An 11,160-nucleotide genomic window follows, 5' to 3' on the forward strand; every position below is an offset into this window, starting at 1 on the left:
TGCCTTCAATGACTTTTGTTTTTGCTGGGAAAGACTATTGCACAGAGAACTAGAATTAATTTGGAGCAATCAGTTGAAAGAACAAAAGCAACTTGTTCAAAAGAATAATAAACTGCTTTTATGATCTGCATAAGGGACTTTGAATCATGTGCCTATGATGTGGAGGTTATTCAGGTCATTTTTAGAATATTAATTCTGACTTGAGGAACGTGCCAAAGCAACTGGGGAAATCTAAAACACCTTTTTATGGATAATTTTGGGATTGGTTATTGTGCTTTTTAGTGGTGGGCCTGCTAACTTTAAAATGGCTGATAAAATACATGGCTAAAGACATTCGAGCTTTACAGGATAGACTAAACAGAGGCAAGAACTCATAAAATGATTAGACGTGTTTGCAAGATTCATAAATGCCTCATTTTTGTATATAATTTACTATTTATTTTACATGTGAAAATAACCTTGGAATTTGCATCAGAACAATTTGCAGATGTTTATAGGTATATTTAAATAAGGATATTGACAGTTAGCACCTTTTAGACTTTACAAATTGTTCTGTTTAATAAGTGATTATTTGTATGTTTACATCTGCTCTGCATGTGGCCATCTGCAAACATTACAATATGCAAATTCGGTCGACAAAGGGGCGAATAAAATCACTAAATGAGCAAAGTTTCAATGAAAATAGTTTAATTTATATTCAGTCAGTCTCACATATACAACAAACCCGTGCTATGCTCAAAATATAACATCTACAAATCAATGGCCTCATATACAAATGCAAAAATAAACGCATATCAGATTAGCTCTATTTACAAGTCTACACAAAGTGCTTGAGGTTGTATCTAGCAAGGGTTAAATTGATAACACCCATTCTGGACCTTTTAACTTTAGGTAGTATAGTGCGTCATGAAGTTTGCTGGTCGATACAAACAGGCTACTTATACAACTGAAATATTGTCCATTGCGCATCCACACTTTTCCACAATCATATTTGGGAATTCAGCCACCTCTATTTCTGTGTAATCTCCCTTTTTTACTAGATACATCATCGGTAGTGGCGCGCTCTCGACGACTGCGCATTTCCTTTCTCCGTAGCCGTAGTTGCGCTTTGGCTGCCGGCAGCCGCCGTTACACCTGAACGCCTGGTAACCGGACGGCTCGATGATCCAGTACTGCGTCCAAGTCAGAGCTCGGAAATTGATGAAGTATTTTTCCCTGCAGCACATTTCGCGATTTTTGTTGTTTTCACAGTCTCCACTAGACCTGCAAAGTGAAGGAAATGTATTTTAACACACTGATAAATATATTGGACACTATGTGAAAACGCAGGGTTTCACACAATTTATTCATGATGTCCCAACACAAATCGATTAAATGCAACAAATTTATGTGGATAGAACAAAAAACAATTAAGTTGTCAAAAAAAAAACTCAAGAATTTTGTTGTTCCAGCTCGTTTTAAACAGGCCTAAGTAGTTTGAACAAGCAGCAAAATCTTTTTTTAAGTAAAGGCATCTGTTATATTTATTAATCAAATATAATTTAATATAGGCTATATGCCTAATTACATTTAAATGATCAAATAGCCAGTGGTACCTATGAGTTTTGTAAAGGTAGTAGGCTAAATGTTTTTTAATAACAACAACACCAGTTTTGACAGATAGGCTACTTTACATTAAAAAATGTTGAGTATTTTGTTTTACAAAAAAGCCTTTAATTTAATCTGCCATGGTAATTTTAAGTAGTTTAATTTAGTTTTATTTACATGATGAAAAAACTAAAACGAGAATTATGCGTAAAAACAGACATTAAAAAGCAGAAACTGATAATAATAATAATAATGATAATAATAATAATAACAATAAACACAAAAATTAATGACACTTTATCAAATGAAATTAAAACGAAAAATTACAAAAAATATTAACTAATTTAAGCAATTGGTAAAAACTACTGAAATAATTCTGATTGGCATGCTTACCCGAACTCCTCTAGGTTGAGTGTGTAAAGCACGAGCTCGGGTTTTCCCAGAGTGTTCTCGTCTGGGTCTTGAGTTGTGAAGTGGACACACTTGGCCATCTCTGCCGCGTAACTGCCGGGTCTCTCGCCCTCGATCCACACCTCAAGGTGCATGGGCATCTCCATTCGGCTCCTAGACCAATATTGCACCGCCTGGGTGACATCAAAGCTCTTCCAGCCGGTTTCGTGAATGGGAATCAACCTGAGGAAGTAATGGTCGTGACAATTAGCACGCATGTCCCTTAACGCCAATCAGCCGAGGAATTAACATAATGAAAGGACGGTCTGTGGCCGTCTCTGCTTACCTGGAATCCACTAGTGAAGTTCGGTTTGACCCGTCTTTCAGAAGTTCCACCCAGTAGATGCTAACTCGGGCGTTGTTGACCGGTCTGTGGCCCTTTCTCTCCGGTATGGAGCGCTTGTGTGGGGCCTTCTTGTAGAGCTTCAGTTCTGCCATGGTCACTTCACTGTTCTCAGGGATTCTTGATGTCATTTCAAAGACAACACGCTGACGTGTCGAGTCAGAATATAGGAATTCACCAGATATGTCTGAAAAGATTCCAGCAATTTATGTTAAAATGAAATCTTTATTTTAAAAAGAAATGCATTACCCTTTATGGTAATTTTCATAACACACTGAACTATTAAAGTACAGTATTTGTATATAAATATAGGCTAGGTATATAACACTGTATATACATTATAAATGTATAATAATTTGACTGGTTCAAAATATATTTTTTGTTTCATTTCAGTAATCTTACCTGCATTTCCAGGAATTCCCCTCAGGATGCCGGCCAAACTGGGAAGCGAGCGGCGTTTCCTTGAGTGGTGAAGTTTCAGCATGGAGGTATATTTGTTCTTTACGTGCGTTGGGATCACAAGGTTCTCCAGATCTCTCTTGTGAATTTGCGGAACTTCATTTAGTCCCAGTTTCTTCAGCAGAGCGTCTTTCATGTCTTCGTGGGTGAAACCCCTTACCATCGCGAAAAGTGCTGCGCAAAGGAGGCACGCGGCGCGGACTGAAGTCATCTTTTCAGTGAAGGTGCAGGAGAGGCTGTCACTGCTGTGCTGTGCTGATGCTGTGCTCGGGCTCTAATGACTCTTTGACAGGGGCCCGGGCCTCCCGGCCTTATATGCAGACTGACCCCCAAGCTGTTCGCGCTTTGACAAAGGGGAGGGGACCGACATCAGAGGGAAGGTGATACATGAAAGCCACGGTTCATCGGAGAAATTAAAGCAAAATACACAACTTTGAACTACAATAACAGTTAATATGATCCATTTTCTAATTTAGAGAAAATTGAACTAATATTTACAATAAATAATAATCATTTGTAATTTCTTATTATATACATTATATTTTATAGATTCTTTCTAAAATGTGAAAAGATAGATTGATATTTGAACAATTCAATTGAAAAATTGATATGCTATATATAGATAGATAAAATTTATATGCTATATATATATATATATATATATATATATATATATATATATATATATATATATATATATATATATATATATATATATTATATATATAGCATATCTATCTATCTATCTATCTATCTATCTATCTATCTATCTATCTATCTATCTATCTATCTATCTATCTATCTATCTATCTATCTATCTATCTATCTATCTATCTATCTATCTCTATTTCTCTCTCTCTCTCTCTCTCTCTCTCTCTCTCTCTCTCTCTCTATATATATATATATATATATATATATATATATATATATATATATATACATATGTGGATAGATAGATAGATATGCTATATTTAGATAGATAGATAGATAGATAGATAGATAGATAGATATGCTTTAGATAGGTAGATAGATAGATAGATAGATAGATAGATAGATAGATAGATAGATTTGTTCTTTGTGATGCATTCAAATATGAACATGAGTATGTTTTACTGTATGCGTCTCTTGTCTTTAATTCTGTCTATATTGCTGACACATGATGTTCACGTTGTATGGCTTTACCGATGACCTTCCAGACATAGTGAACCTACAATGCACCCTCCTTTCCCAGTTTGCATGTGCACGCTGATGTAGCACCCTTGTTCCTCATGTGTACATTCCCCTGGACATTGTAAAACATTCCTTGTCTGGCGAGAGTCCGTCAGCGTGGAGTGCCCAGTATACCTCTAAGCACCATTGTGGGTCCATCATCATTGGGTGGCCCGAGAAGGGATTAGATGTTTATTCCAAGACCACCATCCTTCTGCTTGGTGCGCAGATTAAAATTATTAGGCAAACAGACTATTTAATCCAGGGCTACTGCATGGATGTGGATTGGGAAGCTCTTCACAGGTTGGTGATTATCTGATTCCATTGCCAGATTTGCCATGCCTTGTTTGGTCACACTAACATTAGAAGAGGGGCTAGTGGCACTGAGGGCCCAGTGTCTGAGTATGTGTATTGGCCCCTCTATTTGCTCTAAGATGTCAGACAGACTGAAGGAGCTCACAGGAAGAACAGATGACAAATGACTGGCCTGAGATGGAGGCAAATTAATGCAATACAAATGCAGAATCAGACAAAAGAGCTCACTGTTTGAGGCAACAGGAGTATTACCATATTGGCTACAAGAGATGATTAGTAGTCATCTGTTTAGATTTTGGTGTTTTTCATGAAATAAACTTTGAAATAATCTATATACAACATTTTATGAACATGTTTGTTTGACAATCTTTTAATAACCATGGACTATGAAATATGAACAAACACATACATATTAAAAAATGCATGCTGTAAATGCCATGCAATATTTATATTTTGCACATATTTTTAATGCTAACAACTGTAAATAGATGTGAAATAACCACCAACAATCCTCTGTCTACGGGTCTGCTGACTCTCTTTGCACAATACACATGATCCGTGCATGAGTAAACGCAAGTCCAAGACCCTGTGTGATTTGTTTCAGTCTTCTTTCCTTCCCTTGTCGATTATTTTGAGGCCCTATTGTCAATATAAGTACCATCTAATTCTCACGGGTAGTATATCTCCTAATCAAAGGATGGTACATGCCAATCAACAAAACATGTGCTAATTAACACCTCTGCACTGCATACGAAAGACAGACCTATTCAAGCGGATCCCGCCTCGGTTTGATAAAACAACAAACTATTCTGCGACGTCATAAAGAGGTAGGCTAACGACTGTAAACATTGCTGCGTTAAAAACCGTGTGTACTCTCTATCAGTAATTGAGATTGTATATTTATTTACTTAATTTCTTTTTTTTCTTTTTTGAAAAATGTAAGCGTGCTGGTGGAGGATGTTTATTGACTAAAATTCTCATGGTCAGCACAAATGAGATAATCGCCGAATGTTAACTTCCTGTTCAAAATTTCCTACATCCTGCCGCCAGTTTGGTTCTAACATCAAATGTTTTTGACATGAAAGACACGATTAGCACCTTATTAGGGCTGGTGTGGCGATTGTCAGATTGAGATTTATAGAGGTTTGTGTTGTACGCCATTTTAAGAGAAGACGTTGTTCTCAAACGTCAAAGCTTACAAGTAAACTTTCCAGATTCGAACTCTTCCTAATTCAAATGGTGTCTTCTGTAACTCAAGTATAAAATCGATTGATTATCTTTTTGTCAAATGCCCACATGTTGAAGTGTTTTGGTCTGATTTCTCCGTCTTTTTTACACTAAAATGTAAGTTTAACGTTTATATTTCCATGTGTGATATAATTTGTTACTTTTCTTATTACCAGGCGGATTTAACCAATAAGCGAAGTAAGTGGCCGCTTAGGGCCCCAGGAAATCTGAGGGCCCCCAATAAATATCTAGAAGTATAAATTATACCTTTAAACTATATATAACATTGTTTTCTATCATATTTTGTAAGGTGAGAGTCAAGCTATTACAATTTTAACGTAATTAAATATTATTTAATATAAATTAAAATAGGCGACGTGGTGGCGCAGTGGGTAGCACAATCGCCACACAGAAAGAAGGTCGCTGGTTCGAGCCTTGGCTGGGTCAGTTGGTGTTTCTTCGTGGAGTTTGCATGTTCTTCCCGTGTTCGCGTGAGTGTGCTCCGTTTTCCCCCTTAAGTCCAAAGACATGTGGCATTAGTGAATTGAGTTGGCTAAATTGTCCGTAGTGTATGTGTGTGAATGAGTATGTATGGATGTTTCCCAGTGATGAGTTGCAGCTGGAAGGGCATCCGCTGTATAAAACATGTTCTGAATGAATTGGTGGTTTATTCTAGTGTGGTGACCCAAGATTAGTAAAGGGACTAAGCTAAAAAGAAAATAAATGAATGAATTGAAATAAAATATTATTGTAATAATTTAAAGTTGTAAAATAATATTATTATTATTACATCTGCACAAATTTGTCAACCACCCCCAATCATAGTGCAGTCCAGCTTTTAGTTGTAAATTAATTTTAAGAAGACTAATCATTTAAAAAGTAAAGCATAGAAAAGACGTTTTATGTAATATAAAAATTAAAAATCTAAATAAATAAAAATTTAATAAAAAAAGAAAGGGTGCATTTTAGAACTGTTGGTCCCCAAAATATCTCAAAACAACATTAAAATGTACTGGTTTTAATGTTTGGCAATTTTTTATACTTACTTATTTGTAAACTTTAAGATGATTGTGATAGCCTAGATCATATTGTTTTGTTTTGGTTAAGCAAAGAAATAAAACAGAAATAAGACACGTCTGTGAGATTATGCTTTGTTTTGTAGAGAAAATAACATTTATAATTAATCACAACAATTACATTGAGTTGCGTTGATTCATTTCGCAGCTCTAGTGGATTTCTAGTTTACTTCATATCAACTGAACTGTTAATAAAAATTAAATAAAAGTAGAAATTGTGCAGTTTAGGACTGTTGGGCCCCATGGCAGGAGTTGCTTAGGACCCACAAATCACTAAATCCGCCCCTGCTCATGACAAACATAACATAGGATTTATAGGCAATTTATTTATTTTAATGGGTAAATATTATATTCACAAATGTACATTTTCTTCATCATTAGCTAAGTTGCAGAATTTTCTTTGTGACCTAAATTGTTTAATTACTACTTTACAAAATGTTTACAGCAAAAAAGTGTTAAAACTGTGAAATTTTATGAGGACTTTGTAAATATTATTTAATTTGATAGTTTGCCTCTGTACCCTATTTTTATTATCATAATTTTTTATTATTATTATTTTATTATTATTAATTTTTCTTTTTTGTTATTGTACTTGATGTCATCCATTGCTATGGTTAATATGATTGTATTGTTAAAACACAATAAATAATAATAATAAAAAAAAAGAAATTCAAACTCTTTTTCAAAGAGATGTTGTCTCTAAACCTCATATAATGGCTTTCTGGAATAGCTATGGTAATGATTTATTATGACCTCATAAATAATTAATAACAAATAAAGTAAAAGAAATTTCTTTCAATCTTATTCATAAATATTATCCCAGTAATTATTTTCTTGCAAGCAGGTTTAATTGTTAAATTGACGCATGCTGTACGTTTTGTGGTCTACATACAGAAACATATTATCATTTGTTTTGGAGTTGCCCATATGTAGTTAATTTTTGGTTGAATTTCTGCTCTTTTATTGGAATCAACTTTATGCCCAGTTTTCAGCTTTGTTTAAAAATGTTTTTTTTATTTATTTTTCAAAGAGTACTTTTTGATCAATTTATTCCTTTTGTTGGCAAAATTCAGCATATACACAAATGCAAGTAGGTGGGTAGCACGTTCGTCTCACAGCAGGAAGGTCACTGGTTCGAGCCTCGGCTGGGTCAGTTGGCGTTTCTGTTTGCGTGGGTTTCCTCCGGGTGCTCCGGTTTCCCCCACAGTCCAAAGACATGCTCTATAGGTGAGTTGAATAAGCTAAATTGGCCAAAGTGTATGTGAGTGTGTCCAAGAGTGTGTATGGATGTTTCCCAGTGATGGGTTGCAGCTGGAAGGGCATCCACTGCGGAATACATATGCTGGATAATTTGGCGGTTCATTCTGCTGTGGCAACCCCTGATTAATAAAGGGACTAAGCCGAAAAGAAAATGAATGAATAAACAGCCTGCTTGTTTAGGTAGGGCAGTTGAAGTCAGAATTATTAGCCCCCCTTTGAATTTAGTTTTTCTTTTTTAAATATTTCCTAAATGATGTTTAACGGAGCAAGGAAATTTTCACAGTATGTCTGATAATATTTTTTCTTCTGGAGAAAGCCTTATTTGTTTTATTTCGGCTAAAATAAAAGCAGTTTTTAATTTTTCAAAAGCCATTTTAAGGTCAAAATGATTAGCCCCCTAAGCTATTTTTTTTTCGATAGTCTACAGAACAAACCATCGTTATACAATAACTTGCCTAATTACCCTAACCTGCCTAGTTAACCTAATTAACCTAGTTAAGCCTTTAAATGTCACTTTAAGCTGTATAGAAGTGTCTTGAAAAATATCTAAAATATTATTTACTGTCATCATGGCAAAGAGAAAATAAATCAGTTATTAGAGATGAGTTATTAAAACTATCATGTTTAGAAATGTGTTGATAAAATCTCTCTGTTAAATAGAAATTGGGAGAAAAATAAACAAGGGGGCTAATAATTCAGGGGGGCTAATACTTCTGACTTCAACTGAATATACATATCTATAAAGATAGAAGATAGAAATGCTTATATATATTACACCCTTACATCATACACCCTTTTATTCAATACTTATCCATTTCTCAGTAAATATATAGTTATTTTAAACAATTATATTAATTTAAATAAGAGTTTGGCCACTAAACATTATCAGGAGTAGAAAGATAATACATTTAAATCACTACAAAATTTCAAAATAATTTAATATTTGTTTTGTTTCTTTTGATTTTTACTTATACATTCATTCATTTTCTTTTCGGCTTAATCCCTTTATTTATCAGGGATCGCCACAGCGGAATGAACTGCCATCTTACTCTTTCCAGCCATAACCAAACACTAGGAAACATCCATACACTCTTGCATTCACACACATACACTACGGACAATTTAGTTTATTCAATTCACCTATAGTGCATGTCTTTGGACTGTGGGGGAAACTGGAGCACCTGGAGGAAACCCACGCGAACAGGGGGAGAACATGCAAACTCCACACAGAAATGCAAACTGACCCAGTCAGGGGACGAACCAGCAACCTTCTTGCTGTGAAGCGATCGTGCTACCCACTGTGCCACCGCGACACACTTATTATATGATCTTAAGTTATTTTGTTAAAATAGCTTTAGTTTTGACTTTGGTACCTACTAATGTAATGTATATACACAAATATGTACACTGAAAAAATTATTCAAAGATGATTCCTTGCATTTACTCTTTTTTTTTTTTAGGGAAAGTGATTGTAAGCAATTTATTTGGGCTGAATTTAAACAAAAAAATTAAGTTGAACATTACTAAAATTAATTTGTTTGTTCAAATTCAACACATAAATTGTCTGCAACAATTTTGCAGATATCATTTTTTTCTGGGATGTATAGAATCCTGTAGAAAATATTACAGTCAATTTGGTGCAATTCTCTAATGTCCTATTGCATGTTGATCAAAATGTATTATAACAGGTCATCGACAACATTGAGGCAATGTGTAACACATTTGCTGGATAAGTTGGCGGTTCATTCTGCTGGGGCAACCCCCGATGAATAAATTGACCAAACCGAAGGGCAATGAATGAATGAAGTTTTCATAATATGTCAAGCATATTTCTATACATTTCTGTTAACTTTTGTTTCTAAATCTGTCTTGAATTGATACATTTCTTTCAGGTGATGAATCTTGAGTTTCTCTAATGAGGTGCATATATACAGTTGAAGTCAGAATTATTAGCCCCCCTAAATTTTTAGCCCCAATTTCTGTTTAACAGAGAGATTTTTTTAAACACATTTCTTCAACTTATTTCTAATAACTGATTTATTTTATCTTTGCCATATTTTTCAAGACACTTTTATACAGCTTAAAGTGACATTTAAAGGCTTAACTAGGTTAGGGTAATTCGGCAAGTTATTGTATATTGATGGTTTGTTCTGGAGACTATAGAAAAAAATAGCTTAAAGGGGCTAATAATTTTGACCCTAAAATTGTTTTTAAAAAATTAAAAACCGCTTTTATTCTAGCCGAAATAAAACAAATAAGACTTTCCAGAAGAAAAAATATTATCAGACATACGGTAAACATTTCCTTGCTCTGTTAAACATAAGACAGACAGGCAGATAGATAGATAGATAGATAGATAGATAGATAGATAGATAGATAGATAGATAGATGGATGGATGGATGGATGGATGGATGGATGGATGGATGGATGGATGGATGGATGGATGGATGGATGGATGGATGGATGAAATGTTTTCATTTTTTTCAGTGCTTGAAATTGTTTCCCTAGAATTACAAATTATACATTTAATTAAAACATATATTTTGTTTTATTCTATAAACTGCTGATGTTTTATGTGGTGATTTTTCTCTGTACAGTCATAGTTTTTTACTGCAATTGCAATGCGGTACAGCGGGCACAAGAGGGCGCACGAGCTCAATTTTCACAATAACAAGAAAACACCTCTTACTTTAGAGGCAAAAAGAGTGAAAAATATTCTTTTCCCAATATTCTTTTCATCAGTGACTTGAATTAATAAGTCATGCATTTACACTGGTGTTAGCAAGCATGACCATTTTCTGTTTGAAGGTGTTTAGTGTTATTTTTTGTTTATTTTGTGAAGACAAAAGTTCAACGCCGTTAAGAAGTTAACTTTTAGTAATCTTAAACTCAAATAAACCCATGTGGAACTCAAAACAATTTGAAACCAAAGAAGCAACCAAATCAGCTTAGCATAAAAGTTAGTCAAACTGCGTTAGACAAGACGCTCAAGAACACAAGTCGCGTTTGCCCAGTAACCATAGCAACAGTACGTAGTTCGAGCTGTTTCCGTCACCTTCAGACATACGTCAACAAAAAAGTCCTGCTGTTATTATCACTTTATTCACCACAAAACTAAAGCGTTTTTTTCATTCCTTCAGTACTTACAACTGATAGCGCACTGCACTAAAATACATCTTCGCATACGCGAAACAGCAAATTACTGACAGAAATCTCTCAAAAAAGGGTCGACC

The 11,160-nt window shown here is 34.7% G+C and overlaps 1 protein-coding gene across 1 annotated transcript; it reads right to left on the minus strand.

The window, feature by feature from the left end:
- Positions 1–714: 714 nt before the first annotated feature.
- Positions 715–3,050, minus strand: lft1 (lefty1). Its single transcript, XM_056445437.1, has 4 exons — positions 2,783–3,050; positions 2,324–2,567; positions 1,981–2,220; positions 715–1,263 (listed from the first exon to the last, which is right to left on the minus strand). Exons 1-4 carry the CDS (start codon positions 3,048–3,050, stop codon positions 939–941), a joined length of 1,077 nt encoding a protein of 358 aa, XP_056301412.1. The 3' UTR covers positions 715–938.
- Positions 3,051–11,160: the final 8,110 nt, after the last annotated feature.

The sequence above is a fragment of the Danio aesculapii genome, chromosome 20, assembly GCF_903798145.1.
Source record: "Danio aesculapii chromosome 20, fDanAes4.1, whole genome shotgun sequence".
In the NCBI taxonomy this organism is placed as follows: Eukaryota; Metazoa; Chordata; class Actinopteri; order Cypriniformes; family Danionidae; genus Danio; species Danio aesculapii.